We start from the raw sequence: 23,918 nt of genomic DNA on the forward strand, positions 1-23,918 counted from the left end.
GTTTGCTGTCGTTGTATTCAGTTGTCTCCATTGCTGATATTCCTGAGGGTGGCCTAATGCAAGGAACTATGTTAAAGGTTTTTCTGTGTGATTAATGTTCCTGGGCCCTTAAATGGTTACCCTCTTCCTGTAACCTGCAACAATTGCCACCTCCTACAGGCAGGATGCTGGAAACAGTTGTAGCCTGGTGAAAACAAAGTTGAATTGAGTTTTGAAACCCTTGTTGGATTCGTTCCACTGAAACTACAATGGCAATTAGACAAAGTCAATGGTATTGCTGTAGCTTTGAATAGCTCTTACAAGTTACATTTTTAGTTGATTGTTAGTCAAAGTTTTTGGTTTTTTTTTTTTTTTTTTTTTTTTTTTTTTTTTTTTTTTGGTTTTTCGAGACAGGGTTTTTCTGTGGCTTTGGAAGCTGTCCTGGAACTCACTCTGTAGACCAGGCTGGTCTCGAACTCACAGAGATCCACCTGCCTCTGCCTCCCCAGTGCTGGGATTAAAGGCATGTGCCACCAAAGCCTGGCTCAAAGTGTTTCTACTACTCATTTTCCACTCTGCTTCCTGTCTCCTACCTTGTAGATGGGAAGTGTGGGTGAAAATCACACCTGCCCTAGAGCAAGTGGGCCAGGAACATGGATGCTTAGAGCAGGCCAGGACCCTCTGAGTCCCAAACTAATTTGTTGTTGTTGTTCATTTGTTTTTTGAGGGGTAAGTCTTGCTTTTTCACCCAAGCTAGCATCAAGCTCACAACTTGTCTCCTCAGACTCTCTTGTAGCTAGGATTATAGGGGTGTACTGCCATACCCAGCCCTCTCCCAGTTCTCTGTTGGCACCTCCATTTCTCTAACCCAGTGCCACCTCTGCCCTGACACCCAGCCCTGCCTGCAGAGGAGCTGCCAGAGACTAGACTGCTGCTGCCTTCTAGAGGTCCTGTTTGTCTATCATGAGTCAACATGAACTAAAAACACCATTCCAGTTTCTCAGGATGTCTTTAAACAACTCACGGATCTGATTCAGCCAGGAAGTTGGTATCTCAGCTTATAACTTATACCCCAATATTTGGGTTTTTTTCTATCAACTTTTAAGTATATTTTTCACCATAAATTCCATAAAATGTACATTTAAAGATATTCAAAATGGTAGGGTGTCTGACACAGTGACATCCAGAAGACTTTCAACAGTTAGGGTAGAGTGTGTTGAAAGCCTTACAAATTATCTGGAGCCAGAACATCTAACATATCCCAAGAATTATGAGACCAACCCTGACATTCATATTTCATGTGGTGACATTGTATCTATTGTGGGGGTTGGTCTCCTGACCTGATGCTAGTCTTCAGCTCCTTCCTCTGAGATCCTCACAGTGTTTGTTAGAAAACCTGATCGTTTCCCTCCTGTTTTGGAGTGTCAGTCACGTGGTATTAGTCCCCCCTTCCCCCCCCCCGCTACACCCCCACTGCCTGTCAGCCTTGAGCTGCTCACACTCAGTATAGCATTAGCATGACACATGACTTCCATCTAGATGTCTACTCATCAGCCAGAATAGGCATGTACTGGAATATTCGAGGAGCCAGGTGAACATGTTCTAGTCCAAAGCCAATCGTGAGGTTCTTGTAAGACAGAATGCAACGTGCCATTTAAACTGTCACTGTGGGCCAAATCACAGTTTTCTTGAAGACAGAACAATACTGGTAAAATGTATTTTGTTTCAAAATTGAAATATCTCTTCATGTCTCTTTTGTAGATTTCTTGTGTTCTCTGACGTTGATCCCTATTGCCTAACTACTCGTCCCACATGTTAACCTTGTGTCACATTAGTGTTTTTGAGAAATCCACCTTTTGCTGTTGAATACTGATGGCTCAGTTTCTGATTCTCATGTCCTATATTTGCTAACTGCTTAAGTAGATGAACCAAGGATGCAGCTTTGCAGCAGATAGCAACAAGCCTTGCCCCGTCTCCTTAGAAACAGTATTGTAACTATGCTCTCAAATCACAGTCCCAGCTCTACAGTGAACCCCTAGGCATCCAAGGAGCCCGCTGTCTTGCATGTGCGTTATTGAAAATAGCACTGGGCGATGTCTGAAGTGTATTCAGCTGGTTGCAACCACACCTGTCAGCCACCACATTCTCCACTTTAATCTCCATTTCCCCGGATAAATAAAATATTTCCATTAGCTCCCTCATTTCCCTTTTCTGCTTTCAGATGTTCTCATCTCATTAGCAAGGATGTGTCACTTGAAACAAAATAAACTGACAATTATTTGTGAGGGTGGCAAGCTTGTGTGGTTCTAGACCAAGGCTCCTGACCCACCACCATGGCTGTTACTTCTAAGTGATCTAATGAGGACACAAGCCCTGCCTGGTGGAGGTGGAACCAGACCAAGTCCTAGAACATCAATATTACATAGAAAGCCTTCGTTGACTCTATAGATGTGAAAACCTCAGTCGTTGTGACTAACAGGCAAGTCTTTGAAAGGAATCTTTTCTGTATGCTCTAATTGTTGGTTCCTGTGGTTATTATTCCAGAAGTGATCGCCAGGTGAGGTAGGTTGTTGACTGGAAGCATGAACAATGCACATTCCCAGTGTATACTCTGAGAGGTAGCCATCCATCTTTTAAATATGTTTAGACAGAATCAGCCTTTGTTTCAAGACAGACAGGTTTCAAATCTTATTACTGTTGCCCTGGCCTCTATTCCACTTCTTGTCTTTGCTGAGGAGAGCCTGAGCCAGGCCTCTGGGTATTGTGTGGCCATGCAACCGGTGGATAGCAAGGTCAGTTTACCCTGGTACAGCCAAGCCCAGCAAAGCTCTGACTTGGACAGAGGTCACATTCCTGGACACTGTACACACCCAGGGTGTGAGAATGGTTCATTCTTATTGCGTGTGGACACGAGACAGAACCTGTAACTCTGTTCATGCCTGGCTTCTCCCTCATATGAGGTGAGATGGCCATGTGTGAGGCTCCAGATGGAGATATCTCCAATGAAATCATGTGGTGGCTTGAATGAATGGCCCCCATAGGCTCATATGTTTTAATACTTGGTCTCCAGTTGGGAGAACTAATTGGCAAGGATTATGAGGTGTGGCCTTGTTAGAAGAGGTGTGTCACTTTGAGGTTTTAAAAGATGCAACCATTTCCAGCCCTCCCGTCACCACCTACAGTGGTGTACCGAGGTGAGCGGACAACTCTGTACAGCTGATTCTCTCCGCCTCTGGCTTCTGAGGCTCAAACTCATGTGGTCAGGCTTGACGTCGAGCATCATCCCATCTTGCCAGCACTATGCATTATTACTAAACATTTTCCATGAAATGTGGAAGGAAAGAACTTCCAAATACCAGGAAAGTGTATATGGTCGATATCAACATAGACACAGTGCAGAAGCAGGACCACAGTGTGAGCGTAGCTTAAGATTCCAAAGACCTGTAAAAGAGGGGAGCAAAATGATGGTCTGAACTTGGAATATCAATGGCTCCACTGTTGTCATGTGCCCTGCCAGTCTTACTTTCAGCTGAGTGAGGAACACTGCTGTTCATTAAAACCCTGTGGCTGTGAACTAGCCGCTGGCCTTGAGTTTGCCCAGATGACTGTGCAAAGAGCCTTACAGTCCACTTCCACCAGGTGGCTCTCTTGCCCTCATTTGACCATGACTTCTGGGACTTAACTCCTAACAAGAGTGAGCACTGTAAATTGGTTTCCAATTCAGAAGTCACGGGGCTTGAGTCATGAAAGTTTTTTTTGTTTTGGTTTGGTTTGGTTTGGTTTTTTGTGGGTTTTTTTTTTTTTTGCAAGATTTCTGTTTCAAAACTTTCCGCACAAATGGCCTGCTAGGTTGTGTGGTTGCCATGCCTGTACCCAATGAACTGTTCAGCCGAGGAATATTGGGATTCACTGTGTCCTCTTGGGTTGTAGAAGCCACTGGCGGTATTGATATGGATTAATGGATTGACAGCTCAAGGACCCCTAGTTAAAATCAAGAAGAACCAGGGTTCCAATTTAAACTCATCCTAATCTTCCTGATTGGGAGCTGTAGAAAGCCTGAGTTAGAGACTCTTTTTGGTGACAGACACCAAGGAGTAGCACTGACACCTAGTAGGTCTAAATGGACCAAGCTTACTACTTTGGACTCCAGAAGTCATTGGCTGGTGTTTATGAGGATAAACAAGTCTATCCTGTATTTGACTTTTAGAATACAAGGGAGTTTCCCATGTGCTCTTTATTTCGGCCTCATCTAAAATTAAAACTGTCTGAGACCCTCCCATGCAGATGTTGGAAATGCAGAAACACCTATGACTGGTTCCTTCCTAGTAGAAAGCTAGTAGTCAGTATGCAGGAAAAACAACATACTTTATCACTAATAAGGACCATGTGTTGTGGGAATGCAGACAACAAGAGGTCAGCTTTGGGGAGTCCAGGCAGGTTTTATGAAAGACTTAAATTTTAAGCTCAAGCTGTACAGGTAAGAAATTGCTCAAGTAAGTGAGAGGAATGATTTGGGTTTAGGCAGAAAGCAAATAATTGTGAGTGACACCTCATTTGGGGTGAAAACTATTCTGAAGGGTCAAGCTTGGCATGTCTCCAAGCCTGTAAACTATCTTCCTTTGCCAAGAAGAGATCATGGTACATATGACCCAATCCAGAACCATATTTAAAAATGAATAAATGTAAAAGAATTTTTAAACTATTGTTTTAAAAAATAATGCTTATGTGTGTAATATATGAGTTTTGCTTGACAATGTGATATTTAACACCAAAGAAGACAATAAATGGATCTTGACGTGGAGTACATGCCATATATAAACATAAAAGACTGTGTGCTGAAGAGCCATTAAACAGTGTGTCTAAATTAATGAGGAGCTCTTCAGACTAAATAACACCAAAATGTTAAACTTAAGAAACAATTATTAAAAATTTCTCTCTAGAGAAATAGTTTCTAAGCACCTAGCAAAAAGACAGTGCTCTGTGAGAAAGCTGGACACAGGCATACATCTAGGACAGTTGGTTTTTCCTACAGTAACTAGTGTCAGACCTCCACAAGAGAAAGACGGGATGTGAGAGTCAGGAGCAAGCACCAAGTATGGAAGGACCTTGAGGACTAGATGTTATTTCTGATAAATTAGTTGGTTCTGTTTGCTCCCAGGAAGAAGGGGAAGTGCAGCTTGACAATCTAATAGCTAAAGTATAATCTAAGCCCACAATTGATGAGCAGCTAAAGGTGGTAGAGCCAGTCACATCCTCCTAGAAAAGTGGGTACCATGGGAGAATCTTGAAGTTGTTCTCCAGGGTTGAGAAGAGGTGCCTGAGTGGCTGTAGTGTGTCCTACAGTGTGAACATCACCTCCGCTGTTCTGGGGTATGGGCGTTATTACCTTCAGTGCAGCAGCAACAGATAGGGTTCCAACAAAGCAGTCACACAGCCTCATACTCAAGAGATGAGAGTCATGGCTTATGGTTTCGGAGTCCTTAACACTGGAAGAAAGGCATGGTGGCAGGACTTACATCACTTATATCTCAAACCACAGTCAGGAGGCAGAGAGAACACTAAAAATGACACCATTTGAAATCTCAAAATCTGTCATCATCGTTGTGTCACACACACACACACACACACACACACACACACACACACACACCGTGACACACCTCTAACAATGCCACACTTCCTAATCCTTCCCAAACATTCCTACTAACTGGGGACCAAGTATTCAAACATGGAGACCATTATCCTCAAAAACACTGCCACTGGAATTATTTGTCCCTACTCCTTCCTCATTCTTCTGTGACCTCCCTCCCCATTTTTTCCATTTCCCCCTTTATATCACTTGTATCTTGCCAGTCCTCTCTCTGTTGCCCGCCTGCATGGTCACACTTTGCTTTTCTGGTTTCTGCATTTACTCCAGGTTATGTGCTTACATCTGAAGACTTGGAACCAAGAACCACAGATAAGAGAGAGCATGTGGCATTTGTCTTTCTGGGTCTGGGTTACTTCACTCAATATACCCTTTTCTAGGTCCATACATTTAACTGCAAATTTCATGGTTTTCTTTTTCTTCACAGCTGAATGGGTTTATGTGCCACATTTTCATCATCCATTCTTCTGTTGAAGGGCATTTGGGTTGTTTCCTTTTCCTGGCTATTGTGAATATTGAACATGGTATAGCTGGGTCATAAGGTAGATTTACTTTTAGTCTTTTGAGTGCTCTCCCTACTAACTTCCCAAGTGGCTGGACAAGTTTGCCTTCCGACCAGCAGTGAACAAGGGCTCCCTTTTCCTCATGCCCCATCCAGAATTTACTGTCAGTTGTTTTGTTCATCTTACCCATTCTGACTGTGATGAGATGAGATCTCAATTTGCATTTGCCTAATTGCTGAGGGTGATGAATGCTTTTGAAGATGTTGCTTAGCCATTTTTGTTTCTTCTATTGAGAATGCTGTTTAGATCCCCCAGCTCCTTTTTAATTAGATCGTTTGTTCCCTTGACTCTGTTTTTTTAGTGCGTTCGGGATGTTAATCCTTTGACAGATTTATACTGACAGAAGATTCTTTCTCATTCTGTGTTTCTTCTCCAGGTGATTGATTGTTTCCTTAGCTGTGCAGAAGCCTTTTGACTTTTTGAGGCTCCCACTTGTCCATTGTTGGCCTTGATTCCTGCCTAATGGGGTCCTGTTCAGAAAGCCCTTTCCTATACCTACATTTTATAGGATACGGCCTATATTTTCTTCCAACAGATTTTAGCATTTCAGGTTTCTGAGGGAGGGTTTTGATCCACTTGAGCTAGTTTTCATGTAGGGTGATAGATAGGAACCTAAATTCTTCAGCATGGAGACATCCAGTTCTCCCGGCACCAGTTGCTGAAGCTGTTGTGTATGTTTTGGCCTCTTTGTTGAACATCAAGTGGTTGTAGTAATGTATAATAACATTTGGGTCTTCTGTTTTATTCTGTTTTCTACATGTCTGTTTTTTGTAATAGTACCACATTATTTCTATCATGATAGGTCTATTGTAGGGAATGGATGAACTCCTGAGTGAATGTGCTGAGTTTCCAGGCCGATAGTGCCTCTCCATCAGAGCACACAGCCCAATGCCAGGTTTTCTGTACAGGTATCTATCTGTGTGTCTGTCCTTTCTTCATCATTACACCTGTCAGGTTCTCAGGGCCCAGCTGGAGTCTAGAATGGCAATCCCTCTGGTGTTAACCATTCTCCTCAGGATTGAGTCTTTTACTCCGGATCGGGGTCTTTTCTGGTCCCATGTGAATTTAGGGATTTTTTTTTTCCTTTTTCTGTGAAGAATGCTGTAGGTATTTTGATTGGGATTGCATTGATTCTGTAAACTACTTTTGTACCAATTCACAATATTGAGCCTACCAATCCCCGAGTGTGAGATGTCTTTCCATTTTTAGTGTTATTCTCCTTCTCTGTCTTCAGAGGTTTGAAGTTTTCTTTGTAGAGATCTTTCCCCTCCATGGTTAGGTTTATTTTGGTCTGGCCATTTCAATGAACACTAGGTTCCATTAGAGACCCTGACTCAAAGACACAAAAATAGATAAAGAACAACTGAGGTAGGACATCTAATATCAACCTCTGGCTTCTGCACCTGCCCTCACACACACTCATAATAACAAATATATGCACCACATAAAAACAACACACACACACTTTTATTTGGGCATTTAATAAGTGCTTGTTGAACAGCCATTATACGTATCACCTTCTCTTCTTTTTTTATTGTTTTCAGTTTTTCTTTCCCCTCCCCCAACTCTTCCCAGATCCTCTTCCCCACCTACCTATCGTCATATTCTTTCTCTTAAAAAAAAAAAGAAGAAAGAAAGAAAAGAAAAGAAAACCCAAAACAAATTGAAAGCAACAGGCATGGAGTCTCTTTTGTGTTAGCCAATTGTTCCTATGCATGTAGTCTGACCTGGTTGGTATGCCCAGTGCCACACTGTTGAAGAAAACTGGTTTCATCCTCCCAGCAGCTACTAGTTGTAAATAGCTTCTTGGTTAGGTATGGGACTTGGTGTCCATTTGTCCTTCTCTGTCATGGCATCTGTCTAGTATAAACTTCACACAGAGAATTAAAATATTTATATAAATATTAACCTAGAAAAATTGGACCTTACTTCAGCATATCAGAGCTTTTTCAGGAAGGAATCCAAGAATTAATCTTATTAAAAGTAGTTAAATGATATATATTTGTCCCCATGCTTATCAAGTATTTATAAAGTAAGCGTGTAGTTTAGCAATGAAAATATCTTTTTTCTTTAATAAGAGCTGAAGTAGGTGTTTCCTTAGTTGGCATCTGTCATGGATAGGTTTCTTATTGCTGTGATAAAACACTGACTAAAACCAAGTTGGAGAGGAAAGGGTTTGTTTGGCTCACAGGTTACAGCTCCCCATCAAGGGACACCAGAGAAGGAAGTGAAGACAGGGATCTGGTCCCAAGAGCTGAGGCAGAAAGCCTAGAAGAGTGCCATTCACTTGTTCCTTTCCCCTGGCTGCTCAGCTGCCTTCCCATGCAGCACAGGCTCACATGCCTAGGGATGACACTGCCCAAGGTGGGCCAGGCCTTTGTGCATCAATAAGCAACTGAGAAAATGCCCCATAGATAAACCCACAAGCCATCTGATGGCAGTTCTTCAACTGAGGATCCTCCTTCCCAGTAGTGTCAAGTCAACAGCAAAGCTAACCAGAACAGTACCTAATAATTATCAGGCATTAGCATTTAAAATCATAAAAAGGTCTGTGTCTAGATTGTCATATTTTAACTCCCTCTCCCTGTCTGCTATCCTGTGTATTCTTTCAGTGTCATTCAGATTGAACTGTGTCCCATAACTCAAGGCCATTTTAAAGTAAGCTGTGAGAATTGATCAGAAGGCGATGGCTATTTTTAGTACCTAGTTCCACTCAGCAGTGTATCCAGAATGCAGGTGCCCAACAGCAGCTAAGAGAATTTCAGCAAATTTAGATTATTACTATTTTTTTAATTATAAGGTCTTGAGAGGCATGTCGTGGGGATAGCATCATTTCAAACTTCATGCTTCAGAAGTTGTAAATAGCCATGCCTCTCTGGTTCACTCTCATGCACATTTTCTTACAGCTTTTATTTGTCTCATGTGAAGAGGGTCGGATTGTGGACCTTTGGAGCTTTGAGTGGGCGTGTAGCTAAAATCCCCTAAGAAGACAAGCCAAAAGGCTGCTTGGCACAGCCCAAGGGCCCCTGTCTCTTAGACAGGAGAAGAGAAGTACTGGGGAAGGTTTCCTAAGTTGTTTATGTAACTGTTAGCTGTTATCACCTTCTTGATTCTCCTTGCTCTCTGCTATGACCTTCCTGGCACCTGGAAAATGGAGTCTTTAATGATTTTCCTTCCTTCATGTCAGTTTGACTCCATTGGCAAAGCTTAGGCAGCTGCAGCAGGGATCAAGAATGTCCGTCTTAATGGAGACTATTACAGAAAGCCACACCTGGTCAAAACTCAGAGAGAAACTAATTGTGGGTTGCCTGGCCCCAACTGATACATTTACAACACAGCCCCCACACCTGAGACTCTGCTAGAGTAAGGCATGGCTTTCTACTCTGTGCTTTTATGGAAAAGGCTCCAGTGGGGCTCCTGTGCAGCCAAGGCCCTCGGCTGACTTTCTGTCATCACCGCCTCTGAGCACTTGTCATAAAGACAACAGGAAGAGCCGACTCATAGCACAGATCATCTTGCCCACCTCTGAGTGCAGACAGAAAGTGTAACTTGTCCAGCCCTATGTGGCCTCTGGTGAATGATGTGAACTCCAGTGGCTGTGCCTTCTGGGGTTTTGTTTATCATGCAGTTGGTGAGAACAGCTATTTCCATGGTGAGAAAGCATACAATCCCATCTTGGCAATAGTAGTGGGTTGCAAAGAGTAATAGGACCAGAGCCGGAAATGGCTTGACATTGGTGTGTACTTATTGCTCCCCCACACACACCATGGATACAGACACACAAGGTAACCAGCTTCTTGATCTCCTGAGGTCTTCCTTGCACAAGAGCTCTTCTTCTGCATGCAATGTGCTCAACTGCCTCTGCCTGCCATGTCCTTGAGAGCAGTCCATACCTCCCAGGAGCTCTGAGAGTCTGCTAGCAAATGTCTCCACATCTAGGTCTTCACTTGTGCAGCTTTAGCTTGAGAACTCCTGTGAGTGTTCTCTTGGTAGCACAAAAATAGAAATCCAGAAAGCCCCAGCCTATTTTGTAGAATCCTTGAGATGGTTATCATGGATTCATCCCTCCATTTTAGCAATCAAATGCATTGATTTTTTTCTATTTCCATAATACTTTTTTTTAATCAAATAGTCTTTGTTTTTTCTTCTGCCATTAGGAATGCCAGAGGCTGTGTAATTTATAATGAACAGCTATGTGTTTGCCTCATGTTTCTGGAGCCTGGGAAACTCTTCTTTTTTTTTTTCAGATTTATTGATTATGTATACAGTACTCTATGTATGCCTGCACACCAGAAGAGGGCATCCTGTCTCATTATAGATGGTTGTGAGCCACCCTGTGGTTGCTGGGAATTGACCTGAGGACCTGTGGAAGGGCTGCCCGCCTGGGAACCCTTAGGATCAAAAGGCCACATCTGATGAAGGCATTTGTATTATATCATCTGTGGTAGAATGCTGGGCAAGGTGGCCAGGAGAGGGAAGAGGCTAGACTCTTCCTTTCAGTAGGAGCCTGCTTTATCCGTGAAGGCCGAATCCACTCACAAAGGCAGGACTCTCATGGCCTGACCTCTTCCCAAAGGTCCAGCCTCTATATTGTTGTGTAGGGGTTAAGTTTCTAACACAGAAACCTTGGAGATACATTCACATCATTTGGAATATTTTTTATTTATTAGCCTACTTCTCTTTTTTTAAGTTTTGCTTTAAAGTTTTACTAGAAAATTTCATAGGTGCCATACATTCAGTTTTTTAAATAATACTATATTTAAGAAGGTTATACATAAGAAATAGAGTATTACAGTAATTTTAAGTCCTGCACTAATACACAAGAACTAACCCAACAGCACCCAAAGGACAAAATTGGAGGGGATCTCAAGTTCAAGGCCAGCCAGATCATCATAGCAGATGCAGTCTCAAAATGGGGGAAGGGAACTTGTGTAAACACTGGGAGTAGTTTTGTTTTGAGGAACTAGAGAGTAAATCCAGGACTTCACAAGGCAAGAAAAGAAGTCATCCACTGAGCGTCACCCCAGGCTCTAGCTAACACTGTGAATGCCTAGTTAAAAGTCAAGATGCATTAAATCCAGTAATGATAGTTTTCACCCTTCACAATGTTTTTTACTGACTACATCTAGTGCCCTTTTGATTCTAATATTCTATACTTTACCCCCCTCTCTTTCTCTCTCTCTCTCTCTCTCTCTCTCTCTCTCTCTCTCTCTCTCTCTCTCTCTCTCTCTCACACACACACACACACACACACACACACACACACACACACACACACACACACACACACACCAAAGCATGATAAAGGAGCATGCAGATACCATTCTTCGGGATCCTGACAACATGCTTTTCCTCCTACAGCACATCCAGAACTGGTGCCAGACCCTGGGCCACGGTCAAGTGCCTCTCCCGGCAATTCTGTAAACTCTAAGGAGAATAACTCCCAGATGCCCTGTAGTGCTGGTCAGGGACAGTGCATTAGCTGCTTTTCTTGTCACCATGACCAGAGACTTGAAAGATGCAACTTAAAGAAAGACAGAGTTCTTTTGGCTTATAGTTCAGAGGTTACAGTCCATCATGTGGAAAAGCATGGCAGCATGAGTGGGTCATATAGTCTGCGGCAAGCTTGCAGTGGCTGCTTCTCACATGACACCAGCCAGGGGACAGAAAGCTCTGGCCAGAACCCAGATGGGTTCTGCCATCAGTAACTACCTCCACCGGTCATGTCCCTTACACAAAATCCCAATGACCTCCCAACACAGTGCCACCAACTAGGGGAAAAAAATGTTAAAGTGTGAGCCTGTTGAGGGGACATTTGACATTCAAACCATAACAGATAAAGAGTATAGTGGATCACTGTCACTGTCTGTGCAGACCTGTGTACTCATCCCGTGACATGGTGGGTCACTGTCACTTTCTGGGCTGTGTTTGAGACCTCCAAGTCACTACTTTTTCATCAGGAACTCAGCAGCATTAGTCACTGAGGCAAGCGTTTAAGAATGAAAATTGAATTCAGTGATGTAATTTATAAAATGAGGTCTTTTATTTATGTTTATTTTATCCTCTCTGCTGCTCTGTTTTTAAACAGTCTCCATGTATTTGATTAATGTTGTTTCTTTTCTGTGTCATCCACTTGATCGTGCTCAATACTAAATGAATGTTTTTATCACTTTGTCATTGTGGATAAAGAAATGCAGTTTGTTAGCCCAGAATAGAGTCATCTGATGTTAGCCTGTGAACTGCAGCAGAGCCACTATTTGGTCCCATCATAAGTTTACTGGCCAAACTCCCCATCCTCAAAGCTGAGCATTTCTGAAATGGTCTTTTTAAAAGAGATGTGTGCAACTTGCCATGGGATGGGAGGACACTTGAATATTTAACAGTTTTAATTAGGACTTCCAGAAAAATTCTAAAACCTATTTTTACATTCAAACTGAGGGAAAATACCATGTAAAAGTTTGCAAATTCTATGAAATAACCCTTCTTTCATGATAATAAATATTGATGTCTGGAGATTTAATAGGAGGAAGGGGAAGACTCAAGTATGGCACCATAGACCTAGGGTAGGGAGTGACCCTGGGGGCTCTGCATTCCTGCATACATCAAGTAAGGATAGCCTTGTATGCCAGCTGGCCACTGTGAACGTTAGTCCCCTGCCTACCCACAGTGACTAGGAGATGTGACAAAGCAAAGTTTCCTCTATCTTGTCTCAGCTGGGGCCAACTTTGGTTTAACCAGAAACTGACCCCTCACCCCACACACATGCACACACACACACACACACACACACACACACACACACACACACACCTTTTCTACCCACATCATGAAAAGTCTGGTGGGAAAGAACCCAACCCCATTCAGAAACTCGGGGTCAAAATGCCCCAGCTATCAAAGTTATTCCCCACTTTCTCTTCTGTCAGGTTCAGTGTATCTAGTTTTATGTGTAAGTCTTTGATCCATTTGGAGTTGAGTTTGATGCAGGGTGACAAATATGGATCTATTTGCATTCTTCTACATGCAGACATCCAGTCTGACCAGCACCATTTGTTGAAGATGCTATCTTTTTCCGGTGTACATTTCCATCTTATTTATCAAAAATCAGGTGATCATATGGTGCCTACATGAAGCCTTCACCCCTACATTGTAGTCTCTTCAGTGCAGGAAGGTACTCTGTAGGCCGCCAAAAGAGAAACATGGACACCAGTCCAGCCACAAAACCTATGACCTACAATCTGTCCTGCCTGCAAAATATACTAGGGCAATGATGGCATAGAACACGTGGAAGTAAGCAACCAATGTCTGATTTGCTCTAAGGCCCACTCCATGAGAAGGAACTCATATCTGACACTGCTTGAGTGACCAAAAACCAGAGACCTAGGGTAAAACCAAACATGACTGATCAAAACAAGTCAATAAAATGACTCCTTACTGATATTCTGCTGTACTCATAGATCAGTGCTTTATCCAGTCATCATCAGAGAAGCTTCCTCCAGCAGCAGACAGGAACACATGCAGAGACCCACAGCCAGACATTATGCAAGAAAAGTCTAAATGGGAGGTCTCCATCAAATCACTCTCCTCAGAGTTCAGGAAACCCTGTAGAAGAGGAGGCAGATGGAATAGAAGAGCCAGAGGGGATGCAGGATACAAGAGAACAAGGCTCTCTGAATCAACTAAGCATGACACACATGAGCTCACAGAGACTGAAGCAGCAAGCACATGGCTACACAAGTCTGCACCAGGTCCTCTTAGAATGGGCTGTAGCCATTACTTTAGTGTTGTTATGAGTGTTGTTTAGTGTTGTTATGTGAGAATGAGTGGGTCTCTGATCTTTTCTCTGCTCTTAGGACTTTTTCCCCCCTATTGGGTTGCCATGTCCAACTTCCATGTGAAAGTTTTTGTTTCATATTAATATATTTTATTTTGTCATGTTGTCACTTAGAAGCCTGTTCTTTTCTTTTTTTTTTTTTTCTTTTATTTTTTTTTTTTTGTTTTTCGAAACAGGGTTTCTCTGTGTAGCTTTGGAGCCTATCCTGGCACTTTCTCTGAAGACCAGGCTGGTCTCAAACTCACAGAGATCCTCCTGCCTCTGCCTCCCGAGTGCTGGGATTAAAGGCATGCACCAGAAGCCTGTTCTTTTCTAATGAGAGATGGAAAGGGAGTTGATCTGGAACTGGGTAGGAGCTGGAAGAAGTAGAGAAAGGAAAAACTATAAGAAAAGAATCTATTTTCAGTAAAAATAAGAAAATAGTAAAAAAAAAAGTAGTAGTAGTAGTAATAATAATAATAATAATAATAATAATAATAGAAAAATGCCCTAACTAACTGCATGCTTCTAGCTTCTGTTAAACTGCTTGCTTGCTTGCTTGCTTGCTTGCTTGCTTGCTTGCTTGCTTGCTTTACTCCCCCTGCAATTGCCAACCAGGAAGTAGTTTTTCTGTTCTTTACCTTTAGAAACTCCCTGTAAAATCTATCCGAGGCTGCTCCATGAGAAGTGTTTCTCTACAGGCAGTCACCAGCAGGCTTTAGTACAGACTCCGTTCAAAGTGTGGTTGAGCTGAGTGGTCTGTGTCTGTGTCTCTCTCTTCCCTGCAACAAGAAACGGGCTCATCATTCATGACAGTTCGAAGGAAAGATTCCCAGGCCTGGAGAAAGGCCTCAGTAGTCTGGAAGCACTAGGGAAGGAGGCACACTGGAGAACCCTGTTAGAGTGGCGGCTTAGAAGATGGGACTGTCACCCAGTTTAGGTTGGACCAACTGAGTTCTTATAGCAGATCATTTCCAGACAAACAAAGAATCAGGAACATGGATGGCTCTAGAATAAGTCAGCACTTGTATTTATGTGCAATTAACATGAACCTCTGGTGTGAGGAAATAGGAAAGAACCAAAGAGTAGAGTTCCCTAGGCAGTGGTGGCGCACACCTTTAATCCCAGCACTAGGGAGACAGAGGTAGGTGGATCTCTGTGAGTTCAAGGTCAGCCTGGTCTACAAGAGCTAGTTCTAGGACAGCTAGGTCTACACAGAGAAACCCTGTCTGGGTGGGGGGTGGGGGGGAGCAGAGTTCCCAGGTCTGATCTAAAAAACGAAACCTGTACTCAGCAGCTATCTGCTGAGGAGAAGGCCACTGTCCCTTGGAAACAAAACAGGAAACTCTTTATTGTGGCCATATCTGACACTTCTGATGTGCAATGAGCAGGAATTCCAATCTATCATTACTTTAAAATAAGAAGTATGCCATCAACTCTGCCTTAAAGGCCTGTAGTTAAATGAGATGGGCTATAATTCTGTCTCCTCTGTGGTCAAAGTCCTGGTGACCATCATCCCAGGCTTCCTGTCCAGGATTCTGTGTGCATTGGTTGTTTTCCTTGCCCCAGTGCTGGATCAATGGGGTTGGAAATTCATGTTTCAGTTTGTGAATTAACTGAGATTATTTTGTGTGATGGCTAATTTGAATTATCATGCTAGTTGGATTAAGAAATGACTAGGGTGTTAGTCAAAGCTCTGGGTATGTCTGTGAAGGGGTTTCCATCACAGGGCTGAAGGACTCTGAGCTAATCCATTAATTAATCCTTTGGTGGGTTCTTATGATGGTATTATTGGGAGGTGGAGAAAGGTGGGAGGTGGTGACTTACCGTGACACCTTCCTGTGTTGCCAGCCTTCCTTTGCATACTGCCTTCCAACAAGTGAGGAACAGCTTCTGCCACATGCTCCCACACCAAGATGCTCTGCAGGAGCCCACATCTCTGCTCTAAACTGTTGATGGTGTTGGTGGTGGTGTTATAGGGACACAGAAGTAAGCAATGCACTTGGCTTCTCACGTGTTCTGGTGAAAATTATTCCTTCATGGGTGACGCAATTGTCTTTCCGATGCTTGCTTTGGGTCTCTACTCAAAACTATTACTATAAGCCAGCACAGTTAAATGTTTTCCTTTATAAGAATTGCTGTGGTCATGGTGTCTCTTCACAACAATAGAAATCCTAACTAAGACAGAAGTTGTGCTGGAGACTGGGGTATTGCCGTGAGAGACCTGACATGTTTTTATTTGAAGGAATATGGACCTTGGGACTATGGATTAGAAAAGCAGTTGAATGCTTTAAGCACTACTTAATGGACCATAATAGGAGGAGCATGGAAGATCTGAACCATGGGGGGCTGGCTCAAGAGGTTTCAGAGGAGAAGAATGTTAGTATATGGCCTAGAGACTGGTCCTGTGATATTTTGATGAAGCATGTGGCTGCTTTTTGCCCTTGTAAGTCTGCCTGAGGCTAAAGTGAAGAGATTTGGACAAATTCCATTGGCAGAGGAAATCTCCAAACAGCCCAGTATAGACTCTGACGTGTAGTTAGTTACTGGTGTTCATGCTTACAAAGATTTATAATGAAAAGGAGCAAGCTGAGGATAAAAGAAGCACCAGGAAGTGGACTGGAGTAGATAAACGATTAAGAAACAGACTAGAGGAATTGTAGAGATTCATACCAGTGGAGAGAGAGCCATATATATACATACATATGTGTGTATGTGTGTGTATATGTATAAACATATAATATATATATGTGTGTGTGTGCATATATATATATGTATATATATATATATATTCATTTTGCTTTTCAGTGCTGATGATAGTCCAGAGCCTCCTCCTTTATATTAGACACATACTTAACCATTGAGGTATATCCCTTGTATCCCTTGTATCCCTAGACCTCTATCTACTTAAGACAAAGGCTTACCCTTGGTTTTCTTTCCTCTTGTGATTAACAAATACATCCAAGAATGACTTAATGGCAGCCTATACATTTTGAGATGTCATAATTTCAAGTTTAAAATAAGTTTTCCTCGTTATAAGGCAGTAGATGTTCAATATTTTAAACATAGACATCAGATAAGTACAGCAGAGTACAAGTAGTCTGCACTCTTCTCATCCAGAGTGACCATAGTGGGCTTCCCAGGTCTGGGTTAACAGTCACTTTAAGTTTTCCTTTTCAATAGCACACATATATTTATTTGAAAATAAAGTATGGTAAATACATCATTTGAAAGCTGTTTTGCTATTGCCATCTTTTAAAATGACTACTTTATAGTCTTTTTTTAACTAGCAGAACAGTACTGTAATTATTCTCAATGTGACAGCTGTTCGTATTATGGTATGACCACTTGAAAAAGGAATGAACCACAAAGAACAAAGTTGGCAGCTAGCTATAGTCCTGGAGGTGGCTTCCAGCGGGGAGGGAGGTGCTCACAAATAGCCTGAGGATAACTGCAGAGCCTCTGCCCACCCTCTTTGGTGAGCAATGAGGACTTACACACCAGGGACCTGTCACACTGCTTCCCTGGTGCACTCTTCCTTTGAGATGATAAAAATCTCTGTAGATTCTGTTCTCCAAATTACTAACATTAACTATTTCTAAAGACACCAGTAAGAATAATTTTTTCTGTTGTAAAATAAACTCAAGAAAAAACAGTTCCACAAACAGTAGTCACTTTGGGGCCATGAATATTTAATAGACCATTTCATGGTCAGGAAGTCAAAGATACTTGAAATCAACATTGATCTGTCAGCCACACTTAGCAGGCCCCTGGTATCAATTCATACTTGCAAATGAAATGGCAAAATACTCTTCAAAAATCTACCATCGATTAAGGAAAGCAATTTATGAGCTAGACCATAATCTAATACCATGATTTCATGAGGCATAGTTTGGCCTCATGTCAAGTTTGAGGTAGCAGTAGGTTTCATAGATACTGTTGCTAAGTGTGTCAGGAGAAAACTGAGAACTCTTATTCAAAAATAGCAATGGGATTGCTCACCGTTCTCACAACACAGCATCTAATCCATCAAGGGCACAAAGCTGGAATGATCCATGTCAGGTGAAAGAGAGAAGGGTTCACGCTCACTAAAAGACAGAGTCTTGTGTGTTTCCAAGGTGGATGAAGCATGCTGGAACTGCTTACACATCTCCATGGGAGTTGGCTACACATGAGGACTCTAGTGTACAAACAGAGAAAGGGCCCTGCTAGGCAGTTTCCTGTGAGGTCAGTAAGCTGCACTTTGGTTAAACTTGATTTCTCAAGAGGCTACAGCTCAGAAATCTCAAGCAAGAATTTCCTAAAATTTAGAATAGTCTGAAAACCAAAGCACAAGGTATAGGCACACTTTGCAATTGTAGATCTGTTCAGTCAGGGCCCATAGCACATGAGTTACCTGTGATGAGAAGAATGCCATGTCAGTGGCCTGTGTGTTTAGTGACCTTCAAACCTGTCAGATATATGTGTGATGGAATGCAGAATTTTGTGTAGTATTTTTTCACAGTCTCCATATACAGTCTTCATAGTCTTCATATACAGTCTCAAGAGTCTCCAAGACAATCTCAAATTTAAAAACAGCCCTGTCTCAGCTATATAGAAAGTCCCTATCTCAAGCAAAATAATTAAGTAAATAAATAAGACTAGTTCATATGCTCTTATTCCAGGGCCATGGAAGTTTAAATTTTGCATTAATAAAACAACAATTATATCCCTAAAAACACACACTAGATGTCACAATTCTAGTAGCTGTGAGTGTGTATATTTTTTGTAAGGCGGGGGAATAAGGATATTCATTTGAATCCAGGTTTATACTAAGGTTTAACTGGTGTGATCACTTAAGGTAAGGTTAAGACTCACTGAAGTAAGTTGTTTAAATTCCTTTTGTACTGAAACTATAAAAATCCTGGTAGTAGATGTATTTAAGTTAAATATGGTTGTTATGGTTCTATCATACTAAAAATTACTCTATCTGGATTTTTTTTTAACAGAGCCAGATCTTCATGACCAACCAAAAAGGAGAAGAGTCAGAAGGCACAAATCCAAGAAAAATATTAAAAACCCTAATGATGTTGTGATAAAGCAAGCAGAACTAGAGACACAGCCAGGTCTTTTACAAGAGAAAATGCATGCAGATACCCCCACAATGAGCAAAAACAAAAGAAAGAAGCTGAAAAAGAAGCTGCAGCTGAGGAGGAAGAAAGCAGCCGGCTTAGTGACAAAGACCTTTGGGGTCAGTTTCATGTATCAGCCTGAGAGCAGCAGTGAGGCAGATGCAGATGATGTCACAGGAGGAGAGGCCGAAGATGACCAGGAGGGCTCCGTCACAGATGCCACCCAGGAAGACATTGAACTTGCCAACAGCAAGGCAGAAGGCATCCTGAGTTTTCTCAAGTCAACACAAGAAATTTATTTTTATGATGGTAAGTGTCCCTACCCATGTCTTCCTTTGGATAGTGACATCCATTTAGTATTAGGAAGAATAACTAAGTGTAGTAAAATACTTACTGTTACTGTATAAAACACATTAAAGTGTAAGTCATATCTGATGAGATATCAGAGTAACTTAGGGAAGAAGAGGGGGGCTGATTGGCTTTTATATGTTTAAAATAACATATAAATTCATCATGGTGGGGAAGTCAGGGCTGGGGAGCTTCAGGCTGCTGGTCCTATGGCATCCACAATCAGGAAGAAGGGAGCAGTGGATGTTTGTCCTCATCTCTCTTTCTCCCTTTTGTACAGTCCAGGATCCAAGTCTAAAACAATGCCCACCCACAGTGGATGGAGCTTCCCATTTTAACTAGCCCTATCTAGTATAGTCCACTGTAGACCGTCTCACAGCTGATTCTAGTTGACAGTTGGGACTGACCATCACAGTGTTCCAAGTAAACAGTAAGATTCAAGCTGAAACCCAGGACATTTCAATTCTTTCTAACATGAAACTACATTAGCCCATGTTATCTCTCCTGTGCACCTTGGGAGAAATAACAGCCAGTGCTGTGAAGTCAATGCTCCCTCAGTAAAGTTGTGTTCCCTTGGTGAAATTGGGGGCTCCACGTGAGGAGTGAGCTAATAGCTTTATTTCTCTAAGGTCAGGCTTTGGGATATGTTGGTGTTCGAGTCTGTGTTTCTAAACGAAGACCATTCCAGCTGGCAGCTTGTTTTTATTAGCTACCAGAGAAATAGAAGAGCCATGGCTTTTTCCTGGAGGGTCACTTTTTCATATAGAACTTGCTGACTTGAGTTTTCTGTAAGCATTTCTGAGTCATTGTATATATACTTATAGGATATGAAAAAAAATATTTATTCTCATGGTTGACAATTGTTCATTTTCATACTGTTTTATTAGCATTTGACCTAAGGACCAGAAAGAGCAAGTGCCAATCAGGATCCACTGTGATCACATTCAGAAAGAGATGCACTGAGAGTTTGCTCCCCCATTTGAATGGCTGTTGACAGAAGTTTCTGTCCTGCCCAGTTCCTGCAGCCGTTCAATCACAAATAAACACACAGAGGCTTATATTAATTATAAACTGTTTGGCCTATAGCTCAGGCTTATTACTAACAAGCTCTTACAACTTAACCCATAATTCTTACCTATGTTTAGCCACTTGGCTTGGTACATTTTCTCAGTAAGGCATTCTCATCTTGCTTCCTCTGGGTCTGGCTAGCGACTGTGTCTCTGCCCTTCCTCTTCCCAGAATTCTTCTAGTCTGGTTGCCCCACCTATACTTCCTGCCTGGTTACTGGCCAGTCAGTACTTTATTAAACCAATACGAGTAACAAATCTTTACAGTGTACAAGAGCATTATGGTAGAGGGTGTGGTAGATGCAAATTTCAGCCAGATACTAAATGTTCTTAAAAGTACAACTGAGGGGGCTGGAGAGATGGCTTAGAGGTTAAGAGCACTGGCTGCTCTTCCAGAGGTCCTGAGTTCAATTCCCAGCAAACACATGGTGGCTCACGACCATCCATAATAAGATCTGGTGCCCTCTTCAGGCCTGCAGACATACATGGAGGCAGAATGTTGTATACATTAATAAATAAATAAATCTTTAAAAAAAAAAGTACAACTGAGACATATATAGTCATGTGATAAGTAACTGTTTACACTAATGTAAAAATATTCCTGATTTGTGTGTGAAATGCACCTGACACAGCAGGAGGTCTAACACTCACACAACCATAATTCAGGAAGAGAGTAGACATAACAGGAACTGTTTCTAGAGATGACAGCTGAACTTTTCAACCAGGTGAAGGACATACATACTCCAGCAAGACTGTCTTTTTTGTTGTTGTTGTTGTTTTGAGACAGGATTTCTCTGTGACTTTGGAGGCTGTCCTGGAACTAGCTCTTGTAGACCAGACTAGTCTCGAACCCACAGAGATCTACCTGCCTCTCCCTCCCGAGTGCTGGGATTAAAAGCGTGCACCACCACTATTCAGTGTTTATTGCTGACCACAGCAATTCTTATAAAGGAAAACATTGCAATGGGATTGGCTGACAGTTTCAGAGATTTAGTTCAGTATTATCATGGAGGAGACCATGGTGGCACATAGGCAGACATGGTGCTGGAGGAGCTGAGAGTGCTACATCTTGATCTGCAGGCAGCAGGAAGAGAGAGACAGTTGGCCTTGCTTGAGCTTCTGAAACCTCAAAGACCACCACCACACCACACCACACCACACCCCCCCCCCCGCTGTGACATACTTCCTTCCACAAAGCCACACCTATTCCAGCAAGGCCACACCTCCTAATAGCGACACTCCCTGGTGACCAAGCATTCAAATCTCTGAGCCTGTGTTGGCCACTCTTATTCAAACCACCACAAGTACTAACACCATCAACCACAGAAGGCTGGTGACAAAGTAAACCCTGAAACTGGCAAAGAAAATTAGGTACATACTACAGTGGAATTGTATCCAGATGCAAAGAGATTGAAACTGTGACCCTTACAGGAAACTGGAGCTAAGATCATCATGATGTTCAGTGAAACAACCCAGACTCGGATATACAAGCACCGCCCCTCTTTAGTAAGGGGACCATGAGATGGAGGAAGAGAGCCAAAGAAAGTGGGAAGGGAGGGACAGCAGAGGGGATGGAAAACATGTGACACAGGACCACAAAGAGTGGTGATGGCAGCAGGAAAAGGCAGTGATGAGGCAAATAAGAACCAGGTGTACATGTGAAAATGAAGTGACTAAAAATAATAAGTCAACAAATGGAAAGTTTAAAAGATCTTTAAAAGAGCCAAAGAAAAAAGACCTTATTGTCTTTCCAAGACAGACACCTAGACCAATGGACCTTTCAGAGAACAAACAAAGCTGGCCTCTTGGGTGGGTTTCCTTGATTTGTGCTAAACAGCCAGAACTCTTGCTCTGTTGCTGATGTTTTTAAAGACCTGTAGCATGCCTTTGAGCTTTGTTTCCTTGTCTGTTTCTTCCTGCTGCTGTCTCTGACTCCGACCACTGTGTTATGCTCAGGAGGTGTTTAAAAGATCAGACACACACGAGCCAACATTCCGGTGTCGTTCCAATAGTGGCACATTATCATCTTTCTTTCCATAGTTCTATTCCAGTTATCTCCTGGGAGCTCGTTATATTCCGTACATCTCATCACCAGAGGAATGTGTATTTGAGGACTCTTAAAGAATTGAAAGTTTATCTTGAAACTCAGGTTCTGTGGGACTTGTTCCAGATACTTCTGAAGGCTTCGATCCAGCTGTGTGTATAGAAACAGCTGAAGAGCTGCTTCACCTCCTCGAGTCTCGGCGCATGCCTGCCTCCGATGTGCTCATTCTGGACCACATGAAAACTCTGCTGCTTCTGCAGGACACTGAGAGACTGCAGAGCGCTCTGGAGATGTTCCCAGAGCACTGTGCAATGCCCCCTGGTAAGTACCACAGCGTCTACTTAAGGATGTTCCCTGGACCTGAGCATAAAAAGATACTCAAAAGACCCAGAGGAATAGAACCCTCAGAGAAAGGGGCTCTATGTGCTTATGGTTGGCATAAAAAGATGTCTCATAATGGATGCAAAAATGCATGTCATCTAATTTTTGGTCTTTGAGTTAAAAGTTTTCATTGGGAGGGGGAACTCTACGTTTAATTGGAAGTAGAATAATTCATTTTTTCCTCTTTTCTCTGCTGATTTGGTAGAGGGTGAAGTTTTCTGTCTTCCAAAGATCTTGGTGCCTTATTAAAATCTCACCGTGGGGACAGTTAGAAAGAGTATTAGATTACTACAGTGGTCTTTCCTTTTTCACTTCTCCAATCATTTTTGGTTCCCTGCTGTATGCAAGCTGTAGTATGTGTGTTATCAGGCTTGGTGTGTGGTCCTGTTAGAGGCCCAGGGTTTGTCCAGAAGGATCGGAGAAGGATGAGGGTCAGTGGTCACCTGGATGGACTCTGGAGGAGTCTGAGAGTCAGTGGTCACCTGGATAGAGCTGAGGGGAAGGTAGAGGACAAAGGCTTCTTTATGACGGATGAATAAGGAATCATAAGAGACTTGAGCAAAGATGACCCATGACAGACCAGGTGAGAGAACACATAGGGAAGGAAACTGAAGAAGGCAGTAGGACCAAAGAAGCTCATGGGAAGTACAGTGTGCATCGCAGAAAAAGAAAACTCAGATGCTCCCCTGAAAGCAAGAACCACCACCTAACAGACCTGAGGCTAGTTGCCATTATTGTGCTTACTGTATTAAGTATTTGACAAATTTAAACATCCATTAACGTCTTATACCAAACAACTGCAAAGGAGTTTTATTAAAAAAAAAAAGAAAAAAAAAAGTCAAGGTTAAGGAGATGGCTCAGTGGATATGAGCACTCACTATATATGCATGGGAGCCCAAATGTGAATCCCAGCCCCCACCCAGAAAGAGAGGAATGAACGCATGTGCCTGAGTCTCCAGCAATGCAGT

The 23,918-nt window shown here is 42.4% G+C and overlaps 1 protein-coding gene across 4 annotated transcripts in view; it reads left to right on the top strand.

Annotated features, from left to right (window-relative positions):
- The window catches only part of Erich1 (glutamate rich 1), a 61,316-nt gene that overhangs the window by 32,274 nt on the left and 5,124 nt on the right, over nt 1-23,918 (top strand). For 3 of the 4 annotated variants that reach the window (XM_027387772.2, XM_035452418.1, XM_027387774.2), the window contains 2 exons: nt 18,988-19,419; nt 22,696-22,890. In XM_027387772.2, coding sequence (XP_027243573.1) covers nt 18,988-19,419; nt 22,696-22,890 — 627 coding nt within the window. Of the gene's footprint in view, nt 1-18,987; nt 19,420-22,565; nt 22,891-23,918 lie in introns of those variants that run through there. The other variant, XM_035452419.1, reaches the window with a different exon arrangement.

This window comes from Cricetulus griseus, assembly GCF_003668045.3.
Source record: "Cricetulus griseus strain 17A/GY chromosome 1 unlocalized genomic scaffold, alternate assembly CriGri-PICRH-1.0 chr1_1, whole genome shotgun sequence".
NCBI classification, from domain to species: domain Eukaryota; kingdom Metazoa; phylum Chordata; class Mammalia; order Rodentia; family Cricetidae; genus Cricetulus; species Cricetulus griseus.